The sequence below is a fragment of the Columba livia genome, chromosome 2, assembly GCF_036013475.1.
Source record: "Columba livia isolate bColLiv1 breed racing homer chromosome 2, bColLiv1.pat.W.v2, whole genome shotgun sequence".
Lineage (NCBI taxonomy): Eukaryota > Metazoa > Chordata > Aves > Columbiformes > Columbidae > Columba > Columba livia.
Window position 1 is genome coordinate 112,121,053 of NC_088603.1, and position 22,259 is coordinate 112,143,311.

Genomic DNA, 22,259 nt, shown 5'->3' on the forward strand with positions numbered 1-22,259 from the left:
ATGATAAGGTATGCTTTTTGTGTTTCTCTCTACATTTGTCTGAACATACTGAATTGATGAATCCACGCTGTTGTTCTGTTAGTGTTGGAACCACAAACTTCTGTTAGACTAATACAAAATACAGAGGTGAAAAAGGAGCTGAAACAGTTGCATATGGGTTTAAACACACTAATATATTTGACACCTTACTAATAGAAATATGGTCACAATGAAACGTAGCATTTAAGTTTGCATGGCAGAAAGGCACCTGACCAGTTTACTAAGATGTGACTCACTTTTGACTCTTTGTCTTTGGACTTGTGAGTAAAAAGATGAAAGTCAGTGCTATGCTGAAAAAAAAAAAAAAAAAAAAAAAGAGTGAACTTAGACTTGAAATTTAAAGGGCACTTAGAAACCTTGTGAAACAAAACTGCACCTTCACACAACTGGTGGGTATAAAAATACTTGTGCATATTGAAAATTGGCTTAGTTTAGTTCTTGTCTCATGTTGCCTGCTTGTTGGTTCTAATTTCCGCAGTTCCAGTCTTCTAGCAAGATGTTAGAAGTTAAACTTTCCTTGAATGCTGTCTCATTTGCAAATGAATAGCTGTGTTTTCACAAGCTCATTTGTGTTTTCTGGTAATTAGGACAGCTATTAAATAGTTGAATGGCTACTACTGTACAGGAGCATATATTTAGAGAGCTGTCATTTACAGACTGGAAAGATAGGAGAGTTCTTTTTGTATAGCTAAAAGTTTGTAGTATTACTGTTAGGGTAAATCTTTATAATGTACTGATCTTCTTAAAGATACTGTGTAAAACTTCTAAGGAAAAAACCAAAACCCAAGTCTCTTTAGAGAAGCTTGCTTTTGCACTTAAAAGTAGTACTGCTTTCCAAATGGCAAGCAAGCAAGTATCATTGTACCATAGACAGTAAGCAACAAATACAACATCTAGCTAAGATATTAATTAATTTGTGTATGATCTACAGTGTCTTAATCTGTATGTGACTTTTTTTTTTTTTTAAAAAAAAAAAAAGGCTTCAGGAGAGATCTGGGGAACTACAGATCAGTAAGCCTGACATCTGTACCAAGTAAATCAGTCAAAATAATAAGGAAGATAACATAGATAAACATGATGTACTGAGGAAGAGTTAAGAGCCTACTGTCATGTTTTGCAAATTCACTGAAGGTTTTTTGAAGGCAAGCACATGAATAAGTAAGATCTGACAGAAATAGTTTACTTCCATGTCCAATGGGCATTTGACAAAGGCCCCCACCAAAGAATTTTGAAGAAACTAAGCAGCCATAAGATAGGGGAAAAGGACTTTATGGGGTTAAATTAATGACAAATACAAAAAAGGGAGAGTTGGAGTAAATAGAGTAGAGAGTGGTCCTGGCTAACAATTCTCCAGGGTTAGGTTAATGGAAAGTGTTCAACTTAATAAAGGATACAAAAGAAAAGTGAGCTCACAGACTTTACTGATGGGTAGCAGATGCAAAGGGAGACCCTAGCTCTGCACAAACACTTGACATTGCTCAGCAACTGGACGGCAAAATAGCAGATGAAATTTCCCATAAATTGCTTCATGTGGTGTATTTGGAGGTGGGGAGGAGGAAGCTTGCCTTTTAATCTAAAAAAATGAGCTCAAAGCTGACGATTGCCACTTGAAATTGTTTGGAAAAAAGGGAGAATAATGAGAATAATGATTATACTGTAAAAAAAAAAAAAAAAAAAAAAAAAAGTAGTTCTGCCCTGCTCACCGATATCCCTGTCATCATATCAAAAAGAGGTTTTAAGGAAGAGTAAATCCAAATTATGAAACAACTTCTGTAAGAGGAGCAGCATGAATTCACTGTGGTAGAAAAGGTGACCAAAAAGTGGTGTGACAGAATCCTGTAATGTGTTCAGCAGCCAACGGGACATAAATAGAGATTGTTTATTCACTGTCTTTTTTTAGTGCACAGACACTAGGAGGTATATAATGAAACTAACAGCTGATGAATTGAAAACAGAAAAGAGGTGGTTCTCAACAGAACGTGTAATTAAGCTATAGAATTTCTTGCCTCAGGAATTTAAGGAGACTAAACATTACATCAGTGCAGAGGGAAACTGCCGTTTCGTGGAAGAAGAATCCTCAAAGGCAAATACCTGTTCTTGTTCAGGAAATCCTGCTTCTGCAAACTGTTGGGGGTTCAGGGAGTATTCTGGGGAAGTATTGCTGTATATTTATTGTGTTCTTACATGCCTCACTTGTTATCTATTATTGGCTTCTGTTAGTGAGAAGGAATTTGAATGGACATGGACCTTTGGGTCTTGCTCAGTACAGCCATTCCTTTGTTGTAAAGCCTGCCCTTTATTTATTTATTTTCCCCTCTGTTACTTATTTTTCAGAATTCTTTCTATCAGTAGCCCTCAAACTTTTGCCCAAAATGGGGTTCTGGCCTGTTTAGGACCACTGGTTACATGTTCTTTTCTTTGTGTGATCTCGTGCGTGCTACCAAAGTACAAAATCTCCATGAAGGAAGGATTGTGTTCAGAGCAGGGGGTAGGAGTGCAGGTACAGGTCAGTCAATGGCTTAATTTCATGTTACTTCATCCTCTTACTGCTGCATAATACTTTTTTTTGGTCATGTAATGGATGCACTTCCAGCCACATTTCTGTTGTTTGCCCCTCGCTCAATAGAGGCCATTTAGGGAAAGAGATGTTTTAAGAAAGAGGCAGTTTTGAGTGGGTATTGATCAAACAAATGTCCGGTTTGGGCTGTCTGTAGGCTGGTTATTTCTGCTGTCCCTTCAGACTCCTTTGTGGTGATTTTTGTATTGCACTTCCCTCACCCAAACATGCTAAGTACCTGTATCTGTTTGTTGTATGTGTACAGCTTATTGATAAAAGTATACTTATTTGTGTCTGTAATGACTTGAAATAATCAAGGGACTTCTGTTCTTGTAAACGGAGAAGTAATATTAAGCAGACGTTGTTCTGAAGAGAAATACTGCATTTGTAAAGAATCACACTATTTGAAATAAGAGGCTGTTATTTTATATAGCTGCCCTGTTCCTTTTCACAATGTGACAGCTATGAAAAGCACAGCAAATTTTTACTGTTTGGATTATTTTGATTTAGTAGTATACTGTGTCACTGATTTTTTTTTTTTTTTTTTTTTTTTTTTTTTTTTTAATCCTACACCCCTGCTTTCTGTAGAAACATTCTTAAAGTTTAGACTGAGATTAGGCAATTAGTAGACGTAGTAATGCATAACTGAAAATACGCAGGGTATTTACAAAAGATGGGCCCAATTTGAAATTTGGTCCATGTTTTTTAAAAACCCTGTATATTTTCAGTTATGCATCATTTTATGAAGATAAGGGCTTCTGGATAGCTTTGTGTATGTGACTGTATTATTTTAAAATAGTTCTTTCATACTCAATAGGCGTTAAGATTTGTAGAAAAATGTCATATGTATGAGGGGTTTATTTGAAAGATGTGTCTGTTTTTCCATGAGCAGATATCTACCTCTTGTCCAAGGGGAAAATAGTGACTGCTAATGTTTACATAAGACATAAGCTAATTCCAGATGCTAATTTAGGGCAGTGCTGCTTCTCACTTTCTTGAAAAAAAAACTTTTCTAGACTCATTTTTTGATTCAGTGATAGAAGACAACCATTAGGCTTGCTAGGCAGTGTAGACATGAGCACTAGCTACCAGGAGGCAGGTTGGTGAACAGCAGCTTTGGCTGCCTCTATATGAGCTAGTTCTGTAAGCTCCCTTTATAGTCAGTGGAGAGAAATAAGCACTTTCACTGCATGATTCATCTCACCCCCAGATGGATGTCTAAATTTGGAAGATGAATTCCACCTGAAGTCCATTACTGAATACAAATGTCATTAGTTGAAACTAGGGGATTATTTTAAAGGGCACTAGCTTGACTAGCATGGCAACTGAGTAGAAGTCTTTTGTTTTCTTCCATGAATTAGGTTTCAGAGATTTAAAATCAGCACTTTGTAGCCTGTTTTGCATTTTGTGTTGTTTGAAGGTGCTCTGCTTTTATGGCAGATTTGGAACTTAACAAGTAAGGTATATTCACAGAGCCTAATTTCTAAGCATCTAGCTCTTTGAGGCTATCTGACTAGTCTTAACTAGTCTTGATTCGTCTTAACTAATCAACTGGTTTCATTTTTAGGGTAGGGGATGATGACAGAGACTAGCATAATGAGAAGAGCAGGGCATATAAAACAACGTCTTTTCTGTACTAAACTTTGTTAAATGCTAGGGATGAAAAAAAAAAATAGATGTCATTAAAATCATTGCTCCTTTAAAGGAGCCTGTGTCTTTCCGCTGGCTGTACAAGAAGCCTGTATAAGGTGATCCAGCCTTCAGATTTTCAGGACTAAAAGGTAGGCCATGCAGATAACTTCCTTAATTTTTGTTCTGTTTGTCTGGCGCAGACACTTGGAATGGCTGGTATCCTTTTAAAGTACTTTTCATGCTGTGCCATGCTTGCTCGCTCTGCCATGCTTGAAAACTCTTAATTTCCCCCCTTCCCCTTCTTTTTTCCTGTTTATAGGTCTTGATTCCTGTCAGTGGCAATCTCCTGTTCTTTTCTCTTTCTTTCCTTTTGGGAACTCTGCTTTTTGTGTCATAATTTGTGGGAACTTTACCCTCTTGGTCATGCTGGTCAAGTCCTGCCATCCAACTCTATACCCGAATCAAAAGTAAGAAATTATTACAATCTCTTAGCTATCGTACCACTTCTATTTTTCTATCGTATTAATTATACTTACGTTCAGTTGTATATCAAAGGCTGATGGAGCTCTGTCAGGTTTGTTAGGTGTTTTGATTTGTTTTTACATTAAAGTGGGCATTCTTTTATTTCATACATCAGCCTCAACATTCTAGAAAAGTAGTTGGGGATCAGAAAATAACTCACAACAACATTTCAAGTTGTGTATGTGTGTCATAGAAACCTATATCCTTCAAACATTTTCTTCCACCAGATACAAACATGGGAGGAAGAGGAGTTTCTCACTAGGAGCTTAGGGGAAATCGTTGGTTGGAAATTTGGAACTGAAGGGTTATTGGGGTTCCTAACTGGGAGAACTGGATGCTGTACAGATATTGTGCTGGACTCCTTCCTTGTACTGACAAGGATTAAAACAGTTCTAAGCTCTCTATCAAAAATAGCAAAAGTCAGAAGTGACAACTGTGACACACTACGGGAAGATATGAGGACAGATGAAGCTCATCGCCAGCCCTTAAGACCAGCAGAGCATTTGTCAGATGGAAGTTGCCAGGTACTCCTAGAAAAAAATACCTTCCCTGCAAGAAGTGACATAAAAAAACCCCAGTTGTCTCTACCAGTTCAGAATGGCTGGATAATTCTCCCCCTCCCTGGCAGTTTAATGCTGGGTGTTGTAGGAGCAGGAAAGACAAGTCTGTCAGTTTGTGTGATACGGAGCAATCACTGAGCTCTCCTCTTGGGATCCAGTAGGACATTGCTTGGCGACTATGTCCCTTCTTCATGTTGAGTTACAACCAGTGTTTGGTAGAAATACGAAGTGCTACTTACTCCTTCCATTATAGACTTTTCCAAGGAAGTTACTCTCTTCTGGGTTTTCCTTCCTTTCTTCTTACTGTATATTTGGGGTTTAGTGCTATATTGTGCAGATCTGTCCTGTCTTTAGACCAATCACCAGTGAACTATGCTACTCTTCTGGTGGCTGATGGTACAGATTTTTACTTTTTCTAGTTCTACTTGACCTCAGGGTTAATACTCTTAGTATTATTTTTTATGAATAGCAGTGGATTCTGGCAGCAAGCAGTCCACAAATTGCTGCAAACAGTAAAACCTGTTTTTCAGCAGGTTCATATGTTTGGTCTAGAAGACAGTGTTTTAAAATACGCAAAATTGATTCTTAAAGCTAACCTGTGGGATGATAGTATTGCATTGCTTCCTGCTCAAAAGATGACATTTAGAAGCATTAAGTTTATAAAACTGGTAAGGACTTAAAGAATTTTTGAGGTTTGGAAGATTTGAGGCTTAGCAAAGAAATCCCATTTCTGCTGGATGGGACATGCCTCTTAACTTTCTCTCACATACAGCTTCCTATTTAAGCTTATGAGAAATGCGAGTTTTTACGTATTTGTAAATCATTAGTTTAGATCAGTGTAAGAAGAACCAGAACACTGAAATGAATAAGAAAACTATGTAAAAGGACTTAAAATACCTCTCTCCCACTCTCCAAGAGTGAAACGGAACAAGGCTTTCTTCCCTTTCTCTTGTTTTATAGGAACATAATAAAATAGAATTATTTAAAATGCATGTATTTTTTTAGGTACATATTTTAGCTCTTTTAAGCATGCTCCTTATTTTTGAAGGTGGCAAGTTCTGTCATTGCAATATTTCTGTCTCAGGCAGCATGAATTATTTTCATATAGTGTTAATTTGTTGTTTCCTTCGTTGTTACTCATAACTTAAATCCTTCAGGCCTGTGACCAAAATTTAAGTAACTCATGGAAGTGAAGTTTCTGAGGACTAAGTTGTTTTGACATGCGTGCTTCTGCTGTATCCCTGATGTCTTCCCCCCACCCTTCAGTGTTTCTACTTTTAATATTTAATTAAAATGGAAATTGTCCTTCCTTCTGGCAATACTTTTGGAGTCAAAAGAGTATTACTAAAAGCTCTGCTTACTGGTTAGGAACAAGAAAATTTGCTACTAAAGAGTAGTTATTTAGCCTGAAGAGAATCTTTGAATATACATTGTGTACTCCTGAAAACATGGTACCAGAGTGACTGAGAACACAAAATGGCCAAGATGTTTTACTTACTTGTTTAGAAGAGCATTATCTGAACCCATCAATAAAAACTGAGGGATGTTTTTGGGCTGTAGTGCGTTTACCTACGTGAAATATGTCAAAACTATTTTCTTTTGTTACTTTCTTTGTTCTTCAGTTACTGATATTCTGGGGTTTTTTTTAAAGAGAACTCTTGGCACTCCATTTGTTGCTCTACCATATCTTCACTCTCCTCTTCATATCCTTCTCTCATCTGTTTCTGTTTCATTTTGTATCCTGCACAGCAGCTAACTCAGCGTTATCAGTTGTGTTCACTTCACGTGTCTTTGGAGAGCAGTGACTGATAATGTGTTCTGTGTGCTGCCGGCCTGTTCACGCTTGGATTGTGTTGCCTGCATGGTAGAGTAATCTGAGATGGAAAATGCTAAATTAGAGGGAAGGCACATTGCCTAATATGGAAAACCTTAAAAAAAAAAATGAACAGAAAACTGATGTCATCTTTAATGTATCCTTAGAAGATATCTGAAGACGTCAGCATTTTTTTTGAGCTGTATTTTGATGAACCTTCCCATCACAGGAGATGCTGAGATGGTTCCCCTTTGCTTCACTCCATCAAATAAGAATGCCCTCAGGAAAAGTTTGTCTTTTCTGTGACATCTTTTTCAGAAATGCTTTTATGAACTATGTTTAAAGCCCTTTCAACAGTTTTAAGTGGTAGAGGAAAAATCAGCAGCAGATGAGTCTAAGGGAAAACGAAAGAGAAATGGGAAGTGAACACTATGTGGTTTTCCATTACATGCCATCACTGCACATGTCACTAATTGCTAGTCAGGGGCTGCAAAGAGTTGAGTATTGTGATTCCTTGGGCAAATAAAACAATAGGAGTGTGAGGGAAAGTAACACCTTGTTTTTGAAAGCAGAAAATTAAGATTTTTTTTTTTTTTGCTTGTTTTGTTTATCAGCAGGCTCACAAAATCACTAGCAGAATGTCCACATTCAGAACAGAACTTTTCTGTTGATGACAGAGGATACATGTACTTTCCGGGAGTCAGCCCTGATTTAGGACAAGTGACTGCCACCTACAAATAAGCCAGTTCTTCCTCCAAAGATGAGAAGAAAGTGGGTACTTTCCTTCTGCAGTGTGCTTGCTGAGGTGCAGCAGAAACGTCTTTCTCCTGCAGAAGCAGATGAGCGTGGAAGGTAGAGCTGCCACATGGTTGAGCTCCATGCACATTGCAAAACATAGTCCCAGGTGCTCGTGGAGCAGATGTTGAACAGGATGATGGAGTGTTGGACATAAGCGTGGGAAGCCCTGGGTAGGGACACGGTGAGACTCCACTCTACTGTGTCCTGTTGTCTCAGTTTTCAGATGTGTGATAGATATATATATATATATATAATTTTTTTTTTCCAAATTTATCTCATAGCTCCATGATTGGAGTAATCCAGATTACTTGAGAGTCTGTGTCAGTTTAATACAACTAAATATAATATCATACTTCTAGCATGAAGTATGTGAGCTGTGGTTTCAGGATACAGGAATTTCTGTGCTAGAGCAGTACTCAAAAAAAAAAAAAAAAAAAACAAACCCAAACCTGAGAATCATAAGGGACAGAGACTGCTGCCAAAAGAAATACTAAATTCTCAGATTGGGCCCATGTGAACCTTATGAAGTTAAACAAGGTCAACTGCAAGGTCCTGCAACTGGATTGGGGCAATCCCCAATATCAGTACAGACTGGAGGATGAATGTATGAGGAGCATACATTCTTGTGAGACTCCATCTGGAGTGTTGCATCCAGTTCTGGAGCCCCCAGCACAAGACAGACATAGATCTGTTAGAGTGGGTCCAGAGGAGGCCACAGAAATGATCAGAGGGCTGGAACAGCTCTGCTGTGAGGACAGACTGAGAGAGTTGGGGTTCAGCCTGGAGAAGAGAAGGCTCTGGAGAGACTGTATTGCAGCCTTTCATATATAAGAAAGATGGAGGGAGACTTTTTACCAGGGCTTGTAGCAACGGGACAAGAGGTAACAGTTTTAAACTGAAAGAGGGTAGATTTAGGATGGATATAAGGAAGAAATTTTTTACAATGAGGGTGGTGAGACCCTGGGACAAGCTGCCTGGAGAAGTTGTGGGTACCCCATCCCTGAAAGTGTTCAAGATCAGCTTGGATGGGGCTTTGAGCAACCTGGTCTAGTGAAAGATGTCCCTGCCCATTGCAGGGGGGGTGGACTAAATTATCTCTGAAGATTCCTTCCAACTTAAACCATTTTGTGATGCTACGAAAGAAGACATATTCCTTATCTGAACTACTATGTCTGTTCCCGGTCATCCCTGAAACAACTGAGCAAACTTGTAGAAAATGAGGTGACTGGAAAGTCACTAGACTGAAGTCTACTGGGACTCCATCATTCTTGCCAAGGAGAGTGTTAAAAAGAGCCGTGATCTACATGGTTAGATCGGGAAACATAAACAGGGTGGCATAATAAGATTGCAGGCTGGAGGTTGGCATTAAATTCAGATGGGACATGAGGCATGTACTTTCAGTGGTTATGGTGTTTAAAATTTAGGGCTTGTCCAATGTGGGTCAACTTTCCATAACACATCACTTTGAAACTGAATGAATTTAATCATGTGTGTACATTCAAAAACACTCAAGAAAAAAAAAGATAAATTAATTTAGGGCAGGCTTTTAACCTCTATTGTGTACAATGCCTGACAAGCTAATTAACGTAATTTCTCCTAGTCTTCTTGTGGATGAATACCATTATATGTGTCAGTATAGACAGCAATATAACAGCAGTAATGATAGCTATTAGGGTAATAATTCTTGTTTAGTTAAAATGTCATCCAGCTCTTCCCTTTTAATAAGGGTATTATTTAGCAGGTGTCATCTTTTTTTTTATTATTTTGAATTTCTTTACAATTTAATTGCACTTTTCACTTATGTTTTTTTATGTACAAAGAAAAACACAGGCTATTGAATCATGAAGAACAGTGTACATGTGTAGTTGTAATTGTTCATAAATACTTTTTGTTTTAGTCAAAAGGTTGATATTTTCCAGCTGGCTTCTTGAAATTCCTGCTGCTCAGCAGAGAGCTAATTGCTGATGGAGATCTGGGTATATGGCCCTTGAATAAATGAATGGCAACATTTTGTCAGTAATTGGATTTAAATACTTTAATTACTGATTTTTGTTAACGTGCTAATCATGTCAATTATATTTGGATAAAGTAGCTTGAGAATAAAAGGGAATTTATTTTCAACCTAGGGTGGCATTTGGCAAACAGTAGCTGGGAAAATTCATCTCTACAAAGCAGGTGTGTGCAGATGTAAAAGAAGTGTGTCAAACACGCACCAAATAATTAAGTCTAAGTTTCATGGGATTCCTTAGCAATGTTCTTGTACTATAAATTGGATGGATATAGCAGTCATTTATTACAGGGTCTTTTTTTGGTTCATCTTTTAAGTTGCTGTGACTATTCCTTTCCTTCATATTCCTAAGTTGACTAAATGAAGTTGCAGCTGGATTCTTTTTAATATATAATTCCTCTGTTATCATAAAAAGTAGTTGCCGCTTCAGCTGTATGCCCAGCTGAGAAGAAGAAAAATACTGTAGATTCATAAGAATTTCAGTATCTCTGAATTTCTGTGAGCATGCAAATCTCGTAGTCCATTTTTTCATCTGTAGTTCATAGTTGAACTTCGAAAGCAATTACTTTGTAAATTTCCATAGATTCTTTTTTTATTTCAGAACAAAAATGCTGTAAATTGTTCTTCTACCATGTAAGGTTTACTTCATTTTTTTCCTGTAACATGCATGTGCCTTGGGAAGGTGGATTTCATGCTCCCTGCTGTGAGATCCAGAGACCATAGTTTTAGTTTACTGTAGTAAACAATATTTAAAAGTTGCTTTTTAAATAACTTTTGTGGGCATCTCTTTTGGAAATAATAAATGGAATGGCTGGAAACTGAATGTATTAAAATATTTTATGATATCAGGCATGCTTTTTGTTGTTTTCCAAATAGGATTCAATGAAAACAAAATCTTTCCATTTGTAAATTGGTTCCTAAATCCTGTCTGAAATGGGCGAGATGGCTTTGACAAAGCATGACATACATCTTACTGTAATCTGCAACAATCTTTTGGCCAGACTTCTTGAATATATCAGACTTCTAGTTTTTAAGATAGTTGTAATTATTCACAAATTAATAAAAATAGCTATTACACTGGGAAAAAAATCCTTTTCTGCTTGCATTTATTTATTGACTGTGTACTTAAACGTTCAAGACAATGGAGCAGCAGTAATGCTGTCTAGACAATATATTGGTTGTTTTGTCTGTGGTATCATCTGTTGTCAGAGAAAATGTCTCTGTGTGGTAAAGGTTTTGCAATTGTATAGCTAGACATTGTAACTCTAAATTTTAATAACATTTTCGTGTATATGTATGATGTATTTCAGCACATAAAATTGCTTTTGCATTTCTGTTATTTTAGTTAATCTCTCCCTTGTGATCCTGCCTGCTGGAATAAAGAAAACTAATCCGTCGGTGTTGTGTACCCATTTTGCATCATCTGCCTTAGGTTTGTCGGCAGGTTTTTTGTTGGATGTACAAAAAGCACAAATTCTTTTTTACTCTTCTGGATGTGAACAATATACTGACTTCACTGGAAATTCAGAGCAGATTCTGAAAACGAACTTTCCTAAAACAGAAGTTCCGTTTAGCAATTGGTATTTTTTTTACATGAACTTTAAACATTTAAATTTGACAAATATTTTCTCTGCTGTGCTGTGGAAGTTAGAAGCATCTCCCTCTGGCTGTCAGTCAGGTACCCCCAGCTTGGTTCTATACCTACTGCAGGTGGGTTTGGAGGGTTGGCTGTTTTTTTGTTCATGGTGTTTTTTTGTAAGGGTGGTGGTGGTGTTGTTTTTTCCACCCAGCAACTGGAAGACAGTGGGGCTGGTGACAGAAGCGTGCTCTTCAGATGCTTGAACAGCTTTGGCAAGGAAGCCTTAGTCAGGTGTATCAGACCAAATGTCAGGGCGCTACGGTCACACTTGGAAGATCTGAGTCCAGGCCTTGGCTGTGACACAAACCTCCTGTGGGTTTTTGGAAGCCTTGTCTAGAGCAGAAAGTTATGATGTTTAAATCTATTGTTATAATAGTAACTATTATTATTTTCTTGGATATGATGATTCTGAGTTAAACCAAACAGCATAAAACAATACAAGTAAAGACATTCCTGAATACAAATCCTGTGGAGATGTTGCATCAACATAACTACATTAATTTAAATTCATAAGGTAGGTCATACCTGCAGGAATTTTCTCACATAGCTGAGTCCTTAGTCTCCATCTGAGTGTGGACTTTGAGCTGCAGGCTGGTGCAGGTTGGAGCAGTCTGTGCTCATCCTGCTGCTCTCACCTTTCTAGGCATCTCTAGCTGGTTACTCATTCTATAAAGAGACAACCTTATTTGTTGTCAGAGGCCATGCCCAGGCCCATGGTGAAGGAATTGCTCCTGGTTAGAGTCAAAGTCCACTACTGAAGACAGTGTACTGAACTGGATCTTCTTTGATTAGAAAAGGCTTTAAAATGATAGTAGGCTTGCTTTCTTCCACCTATAGTTTGTATTTTCTCACCACTCACTGGTCTGATTGGAAAATCCACCTTTTCTTGCTATGTTTGCATACAACATCTGGTCAAAGGAAACCTGTGCTATCTTAGATAGTGTAGGTGAAACTCCGATCATAAATAAACACAGTTTTATGAGTGTGTATTTTGCAGAGCCAGCCACACATCATCCATGTAATTTTCTCCAACATACTCCTGCAGCCTTTGCCCTTTTTTAAAATTGAAAGGCTACCTCTATAGATTCAGCTGTTCAAATACACAGTGAGTAGGAGGAGATACTACATGGTTAGTCCTGATAAAAGGAGGATGTGACTGGGAGGGAAAACTGAAGAGTGGCTTGTATCTCTTCCTGACTTTGCCTCACTGATAATCCTTAATTCCACTTTATTTATCAGAACTCGTTCTTGCAGTGCTTAATTTTTCCTTCAGCTTTGTAACCTGACTTCCAGTGGTTGTCCTGTGACGGGGCCTGATGTAGATTGGGATGAGGGTTGTACCACCTGTTGAGGCAGCTCCATTTTCAACCTATTAGTTCCAACAAAGCTAATAGGTGTTTCTTCAGGAGAGAAGCCTTTGTCTTGAGATCTCAGAGGAAGCACTCTTCCATTGAACCTCTTCGTCCATTCAAAAAAAAAGTCTAGAAATTATAGAAAGACATGCAAGGTTGAGGGACCTTTCTCTCTTTTTTTTCTGCAGTTCCTCCATATCCTGATTTTCCAGGTAGTGTTTTGGGATCTGGTATTCTTTCAGAGCACTGATGTTCTAGCGAACTTGTCAGCCAGGTAACTAATTAGCTCCTGCAGTAGAAGGATCAGTCTCAATTGTTAATTTAATGCAATTTTTAGATCTGATTTCTTTAAAAAGCATGAGCTAGAACAGAAATATGTAATATTGGCAACAGCTTTTAACTCTGAAATACAGACTGTCCAATTAGATAAGGAATTTTATGCTAATTGAAGTTTTTTTCTCTTTGTGCAGCATCCTCTGTTTGCTACAGTGGATTAACTAGTTATAGCTTTATTAGCAAACAAACCGGTTTTTATTCTGTCCCTATGAAATCAAATGCATTACCACAGAAGATCCAGACTTTTTCCTTGAATATGTTTGCATGGTCATGTTGAAAGCAGGATTTTGTCTGTAGAAACACGAGGATCAAACATTTCAGATTGTATTAGTCGGTGTTGAAGAGGATGTTTCTTTACTTTTAAATACATTTTTGGTGCATGGGCAACTTCAGGTCTAATAGTGCTGGTTTATGGTTATTTTGCTGGGTAGAACTGCACAAAGATGTGTGGTAAACATTGAAAATCAAGTAACCTAAATCCTTTCTTCAGTATCTTTGTTCATCTTCCTTTATGTTCACTTTTTGCTCCTTGTTAGATGGTAAATTACAAGGTTATGTCAGTTGCACTTTAAATGTGTAATGATGCATACTCTAAGGTCTCATTGCATTAATGTTATTACTAATTATACAACTGAATCTAGTAGAACATCATTCTTCATAATGCCACGGGTTATTCATGGTAAACTAAGCAAACTTTTGAATTTATGACAGCTTATAAAAGAGAAATTATATCACATGATAGAAACTGCGTAATTTTTTAAAACTGCATATACTCGGCAAAGAACACAGGGCAAATCCTTTGTTTATTTTCCTTTACAAACATGGCAGGTTGCTTTGTAGATGAGAAAGCCCACTCTTATTTTCATACCATGACCTGTTAAAGATGGACTGAATCAGGTGGATGTTATAGTATTGGCCAAAGGAGTTGGCCTCTTCTCTGCTTGCCTTTGTTCCTTTCAGTCTATGTCACTTATAATGAATGAGTTTTCAATACCACAAACTGAAACCACCTGTTTGGTGGATGCTCTGCCTTGATGGCTTGTGTACGAAAAGCCAGTGCAGGTTGTGTGTCTCCAGTGACACATGGAACCTGCTCAGTGCTAGTTTGAGCGAACAGTCAGCTGTCAGCTAATGGGTCCATTAGTGACCTTTCTGCAGAGTATCCTGTCTTTGCCATTGCATGAATTTTTAATAACTTTGAATCATTACTTTAGTTGAAAGTTAAGAGGACCTTTTTGTAAGATATTTGTTTCACGTTTGAGAAGTGAAGACGCTTCTTGACAGAAACTTGGGGTTTTTTTGCTAACACTGAGAAGTGAAGGTAGAGTGGCAGTGGAAATCTTCAATGTTTTGTCTTTTTATTAGCAATTTGTGAACCTCAAATGAAATTCTTACGTAGAATGGGAGGTGGTTTATTTAGTTTGTTTTGGGTTTAGGCAGGAGGATATTTGCAGTCTTGCTTTATCCTGGAAAGAGATTTGGCTTGCTTGTTCTTCTAACTTGACTCTTTCTTCATAGTGAAAAATGACTTATGTGCTCTTTTTGGTTGTATGAACAATTTCAGTAATCAAAAGGAACGGAAAAAAGAAATCTTGTAACTTGCCCTTCCCCTTAGTGATTTTCTTTTTGCCTTACCTCTTGCATTTAGTTCTTGTACAGTTTTAGTACCTGGTTTAGTCTAGAGGTCAAAAAGAAAACAACACCCTAGATCAGGGGTGTCAAACCCATTTTCACCGCAGGCCATGTCAGCCTCACAGTTGCTGTCAAAGGGCCGAATGTATAAATGGACTGTATAAATGTGGAGGAGTTAGAGCATCTTTCAATTTGTGGTGCATCAGAACAGCCCTGTGTGGCTGTTTTTCATGGTTTGACATCATGATCAAGTCTCCAGAAGGCACTTAGGGATGTGCTAGATCATAACAGAACTGCAAGATTAGAAGAATACCACCAGCTCTCCCCAAGAAGAAACTCCTCATTTTACTTGTGTTTGGGAGGTTTGTTTGTTGGGGTTTTTATTTGTTTGTTTTGGTTTTGTGGGGGTTGGTTGGTTGGTTCTTGGGGAGTGGGGTTTTTTTGTTTGTTTTTCTGGTGTAAGTTTTGTTATCAGATTCATTACAGCAAGTGCAGAAAAATATGAGGCTCTCCCAGCTCTTGGTGTTCAGGGTTTCAGAGGCTAACATGTCACCCTCAAAATCTTGATGCTGATGTGTAGAGTATTGGGAGAAAAATTAATATAGAGTTTAGAGACATTTGTAGACTACTTTTCTCTGGGGCAGCTAGCTGGAACAGCTTGTCAGTTTAATTCCCTGATCTAAAATCACCTCTTTCAAAGAAAGCTCTAGCATCTTCCTTGGTGCCAGTAGGAGACCTTTCTTGAAGGACTCCTGAGAACCTTGTGTCCCACAGAACCAATGAGTAGATAACTGCTGTAACCATCAACTGGAAAGAGCAAAGACTCACTGGACGAACAAGTTGTTCCCCTTTGATATCCACCTCTCCGGGGTGGGCGGGCAAGGCTGCAGACACCCTGGGGGAACCATTTGTCAGTATCCATGGATATGGTGGCTCTTGAGGAAAAACTCATTTTTCTTAGGCTAGTGGGTCATCCTTTTGAAAGGAAAGGAGAAAAAAAAGACTTTGCTGGCCACACTTGTCAGTTGTTGTTTGACAAAGCTTTCCTCATGATCCAGCACTCTGCTACAAAATGGAGTTGGGAAGATAAGAGGGCAGCGATGACTTTCTTGGAGCAATCTTGTTTCACAGAGGGGTTATTAAGGGTCCTCTCTCATTGTCTGAGCTGTTTGTAGAGTATTGAACCACAAAGAACTGTTGCCCTTTGTATGACTTCTCCAAAAAGCCCAAGTCAAATTAGGCATCACTAAAATCTCATATGATGACGGCTTCCTGGAGTACTCTAATTCTTCTATTGATTTCTGTGGGCATCCTGCTAACCTTCAGTTCTCCTTCCAGTGATCATTTTAGCTTCTGTTTCTTCTTGAAAACATTCTAACATAGGATTGTTTTAATCTAGAAAGCAGAACAAGATATATGTGCTTTTAGTCCATGCCTTTCTGGACATGGTTGTCTGATGGACCTCCAGCAAGCTGACTCCCAACCCACCTATCAAGCACGTGAGCACTTTAGTCAGAACCAACAGGAGAGTATTCGTTTCAAAGAAAGAACAAGCTGCTTAAGTTACTCGAGTAGTTTGCTTCAGGCACCTAAAATAATGATTCAACTAATAGAAATGGATCTGTGGTTTGTGAATAACCTGCCTTGGGCCAGCATTCGTTGAATAGGTGGACTTCTGTAGAGCAAACTGGAACTTCTCATCTGTATCTATTTCTAAAAAGAGTTCAGTGCTTTAGAAGGAGAGATACGAATTTTATGACAGAAATATATTCCTTCATAATTTTTTGCTGGTCAGACAAATTGTGATAAAAATAGTTGTAAAGTTATTTCAGTCACATACATTTTTGATAACAAATGCATTACCAAAATAATCAAATCCAACACTGCATACCAGTTGCTTAAGGATTTTTTTTCTTTACCCAGTAACTTATTACAAGACTAAAACATAGAAAGTCATTGGGTTTTTACGCCCTAAGGGCAGGCAATCGTTTTTCCCTTCCCTGCCACTCAGTGTTGGCTTATGTCATCTTCTCTCCCCTCATTCCTCTAATTCCTCCTCATAAATGCATACACAGTATTTTATAGTAATTTCCACCTATGTTTTGACCTCTGAAAGCTAATGAGTTTGCTTCCTTAGTTTTAATTTGTAGGTATGCAGTTATAAAAGTAGAGCTTTTAAAAATTTTGTCTGTATATTTAGGAATGTCTTTCTCTTTGAAGTACTGATTGAATCTACGTTGCTAATCTCTTTAACCCCTGAAAGAAGATTATGTTAACAGCGAAGTGGCTGGGGAGGGGAGAAGCAAGGGAGAGGCCGACCCTGTTTCTCTCAAAGGAATTCAGGCCTTCAATAAGGGCTTTTCTTTGCAGCTCTTGAGTATACGAACAGTAACTTGCTGCTAACCACAGCTTAAGTAGGTGAGCACGTACGGGTAATAGCAGTTAAAATTGCAATACAGGGTGGTGTTGACACCAGCCATTTGGTCAAATCAGCAATACTGTGGACAGAATCCAGCAGTTTTACCTGAATTGGTAAATTGTTTTCTAATTTTTTTTTAATCTTGAAGTCTTATCAGTCTGTTACAAGTTAAGCAAATTCCAGAAGGGAGGAAAAAAAATTTGTGATGAGCACTTAATCATACAAATGTCCATACATTTCCCTTTTAATCTACATTATTAACGTAAGTAGTGTGTTGAATGATCTTAAAGGTCTCTTCCAACCAAAATGATTCCGTGACTTTTAAGTTGTGTGTCATGCTTAACTTTCAAAAAAAGACATGGAATCAGTGCTACTAGCAAACACATTTTGACAAAGAGGATTGGATTTGTATTCTGTGCAAGCAGACAACTTTGATTGCAGTTTTTTAAAGAGAATCAAAGAAATAGCCTAAAAGTAAGGCAAGAATTCACACTATGCAGCCTCATGGTCAAAAAAAAAAAAATGGTTCAAATTACAGTGTCTAATGCAGAGGGTGTGACTGGATGTTTGACTTGTATCATGAATTAATAACTGGCTTTTCTACTGTGGATTGTAAGGCTTCTTTTGTAAGGTATATAAGACACATTGTGTTCTTCATGCATATATTTGTGTCTTGCTCTGTTAACATTTCTTCACAATTAATAGGCTGGCAATAATTATCAGAAGTAAAAAAAAAAATACGGATAAAGTATGCTTCTGTGGTGATTCATTATTCTGTATAAAACTCAGACAAGATTTGTAAAAACACAGGTTTTTTTACTTTGCTGCTTGGTTTTGCACCAGTAATTGCATTTTATTACAGCATTAGGGGCTGAATTGACAGGATGAATATTATTAATCTTATGAGCAGTACATTTTGTATGCTGTTTCACCAGTTACAGACCACCTTCTTTCCAGGAATTCTATTTTACAGTTCTTGAGAAGATTACAGTATCTTTAATATTGTAGTGCATAGTTACACTGAGGGAATTAGTTTCTCTCAGTGTGACTACAGTAAAGCAGTATTTATTTAGTAAGATTTACTTTGTTGCATATTTCTGTGTGTAATAGTTAACAAGGTAAGAGAGAATTGAAAAGGAAAAAATATAGTTACATGTACAATGGGAAACACTTTGCCTAAGTGTTAGTTAGACTCCATGAAACTGTTGTAGCTATCAAAAGAGGTATTTGTAATGCTTTCAGACTGCTATTGGTTTGGGGTTTTTTTAACCGATTCATTAGAGAATGTGAAGCAGTTGATTTTTGTATTTTTGTGGAGGTTTCTACTATTGAAGTTAAATTTTTAACTTTATTTTTTTTCTCAAGCATATAGGAATTGTCATGTCAGAGTATTGCTGCATCTATTAGGGTGGTGCAAAAGTAATTGCGGTTTTGGACCGTGAATTTTAAATCATTATAACTATGCTCAAACACATCTTTATTAATCAACATAAGAACCATTACAATCAACACGTTTTTTGCCAATGAGAAATAAGTTTGTGTATTCCTGTAGCTTGAAAATCTGTGCTTCAGGATTCAATGAACTCTTGGAAAGCATTTTCTGCATCCTGCTGGTTGTGGAAGCGTTTTCCCTGCAAAAAGTTGTCAAGGTCCTTGAAGAAGAAGCGACAGTTGATTGACAAGACGAGAGGTCACGTGTATGTGGCAGATGAGGCAAAACTTCGTAGTCCAATTCGTTCAACTTCTGAAGCATTGGTTGTGCGATGTGCGGTTGGGCGTTGTAATGGAGAAGAATCAGGCCCTTTCTGTTGACTAACACCGGCTGCAGGCGTTGCAGTTTTTGGTGCATCTCATCAATCTGCAGAGCAGACTACTAAAATGTAATGGTTTTACCCGGATTCAGAAAGCTGTAATGGATCAGACGGGCAGCAGACCACCAAACAGTGACCGTGACCTTTTTTCAGTGCAAGTTTGGCTTTGGAAAGTGCTTTGGAGCTTCTTCTCAGTCCAACCACTGAGCTGGTTGTCGCCATTTGTTGTATAAAATCCACTTTTCATCGCACGTCACAATCCGATTGAGAAATGGTTCGCTGTTGTTGATATAGAGTAAGAGAAGTTGACACTTCAAAATGTTGATTTTTTTTATTTTTAGCCAGCTGATGAGGCACCCACTTAGTGAGCTTTTTCACCTTTCCAATTTGCTTCAAATGCTGAATGACCGTAGAATGGTCAACACTGAGTTCTTGGGCAACTTCTCATGTCACTATAAGAGGATCAGCTTTGAAGATTCCTCTCCATTTGTCATTGTCAGCTTCTGATGGCCACCACCACGCTCCTCAACTCCAAGGCTCTTGTCTCCTTTGCAAAACTTCTTGACTCACCACTGCACTGTATATTCATCAGCAGTTCCTGGGCCAAATGTGCTGTTGATGTTGTGAGTTGTCTCCACTGCTTTACAATCCATTTTGAACTCTAATAAGAAAATAATTCAAATTTGCTTTTTGTCTAACATAATTTCCATGATCTAAAATAAATATAAAATAAACAGCAAGTAATAAGTCAGTAGCAAAAAAGCATAAAGTGAGAAAAGTGCATTAAAATGATGTGTAACATAATCACGTTTATTTAAGAATGTGTTCCAATATCAAACGGCAAATTTCAACAATTGAAAAACCACTATTACTTTTGCACCAACCTAATAAGAAGATACTTCTGTTTTCTTCCTGATTTGTTTTCCCAGCTGGGTAAGCCAGAAAATGCCTGCTCTCAGCTGTCATCGCCTGATAAATGGCAGGTGGTGACTTCTTAAGACACAGTCATTTTAACCATTGGCGACAGGTCTCCTTTCCAATTGCCTCCATCAGCAGGTAATACGTATCCCTGCAGTAAACAGCTCTGATGCAGTCTGCTGGTGGCAATCTTGGGCTGTCAGGGCTATAAATGGTCACTTGTTGGGTGCAGTTCACTTTCTAAACTACTACGGATGGTATAACTATTCTTCTAGATATTTTTTTCTAATTCTGGTTAGGCTCTAGAGCATAACCCTATCCTGTGGCCATGAATATACCAGGTTTGTTTGTGAGTTGTATTTTGGGGACTGCCAATGGGTGAAAACTTCTCTTTAAAGACATAAGTCGTAATACTGCCAGCAGGTCAGCACCTATTGCACAGATGCTTAAAAAAAGAAAGCAGGAACACCTTACTCGCTTTCTTCATATAATTGCTTTGGATTTGCTGCTTCTAATTGCCTTGGGATTTGTCACCTCTGTTTCCCGTTCCACCGTGCTGTATAAGTCTTGAGTGTCTTTTCTTCATCTGTTACCTGACTCCCTTTTTTTTATTATTTTTTTTTTCTGTTTTACCATTTACAGTGCACCAAGGAACTGGGGTGAAGAATAATCTAAATGCGCTTTTAATATGTGTTGTTGTAAAGGAAAATAATTATGTCCTCACTAGTCTAGGAACTACTTAAAATTTTATTCCAGAACATTTTTCATCAGAGTTTATAAACTGCACATAGGAGCAATTCCTGGGGGTTGTTTTAGGTTTTTTTAAACTGGTAATAGATGAGTATTTTCAGTAGTTTTTTGGGAATCTTCTGTGTTAACTATCTAAAGACACAACATAGACATGAACTTATTTTTTCCTCTCATTTTCACAGAAGCAACTATGGGGTGCATTAAAAGCAAAGAAGATAAAGGTCCAGCCATGAAATACAGAACTGATAATACTCCAGAACCCGTTATTTCCCACGTCAGCCATTATGGATCAGACTCCAGCCAAGCAACACAGTCGCCGTCAATAAAGGGATCAGCAGTTAATTTTAATAGTCATTCCATGACTCCTTTTGGAGGGCCCTCAGGAATGACACCCTTTGGAGGAGCATCATCTTCATTTTCAGCTGTGCCAAGTCCATATCCTAGTACATTAACAGGTGAGTGTTACATAAAACGATGCTGCTATTGTGATTGTTGTTGTTGTTATTATTACTATTACTGCCTGAAAGTCGTATTTTAAAAAATATTATGACTCCTCACCACACGGAAATAAGTTGCAAATTTAAAATAAATTGCTTTTTAGGGCTTACTGATTTTCAATATCTTTGCTGCTCGGGTAATAATTCAGCCCATATTCGCTAGTGACTGGGCCTTAAGGGATGGGTGTTTGGTGTTTTTGTTTGTTTGGGGTGGGTTTTTTTAGGATCATAGCACAGAGGAATTTAAGGCTCATTAAAGGCAGTAACAGAAATAGTTGACAAAATAGTGTTAGCAGTTCTAAGGTGTTGAAGGGATCCACGTGAGATAATGGCTTTAAACTTTTGGAGGGAGATGCAAAGTGAAAACCACTTCAAGTTCAGGAAATTCGTATTTTAAACTGATTTTCAGACTTTCTTGATTAGCTGTAAGTTACTTACATTAATGCAACTTTGAATCTGTTCATTTACTAAGCTGAATAAGATATGCAGTATATTCTGTGTACTATATGAACAATATGTGTGAAACAGAAGAGCACAATTCTCATTGCTGGAGGTCATATTCAAACCTAAGTTGAAATATAAAAATAGAATTTACAAAGTGCAGAGACTGTCTTGTCTGAGATATAAAGTCTCTGAAGATACATGCATTTAAGGCAATAAGCACATTCGATGTTATAAAGTCACCTTTGTATCAAAATCTTAAAACTTCATCACAAAAAACATTGATTTTTGTGGCTAATTTCGGTATTTTTTCTGCATATTTTTGAGAGGAAGCCATAATTTATTCTTTTTCCAAGAGAGAAAAGAAAGAGTAATTTATTTAGAAGCTTTTCGCAGACACTTTACAAAACAAGATAAATAATTCCTTATTAGTCCATTTCTAGTGTTCCCACAAACCTCTAATTTTAGCACAATTGCAGTGCTTAAATGTTTTCTTTGTTACAGTGGCATTTAAAGTCTTTTAAACACAAGAAAT

At 37.7% G+C, this 22,259-nt stretch overlaps 1 protein-coding gene across 2 annotated transcripts in view; it reads left to right on the forward strand.

Annotated features, from left to right (window-relative positions):
* Positions 1-22,259, forward strand: part of YES1 (YES proto-oncogene 1, Src family tyrosine kinase) — a 51,067-nt gene that overhangs the window by 13,342 nt on the left and 15,466 nt on the right. For both annotated transcript variants that reach the window (XM_065053274.1, XM_065053275.1), the window contains one exon: positions 20,969-21,241. In XM_065053274.1, coding sequence (XP_064909346.1) covers positions 20,977-21,241 — 265 coding nt within the window. In that variant the 5' untranslated portion in view covers positions 20,969-20,976. The remainder of the gene's footprint in view (positions 1-20,968; positions 21,242-22,259) is intronic.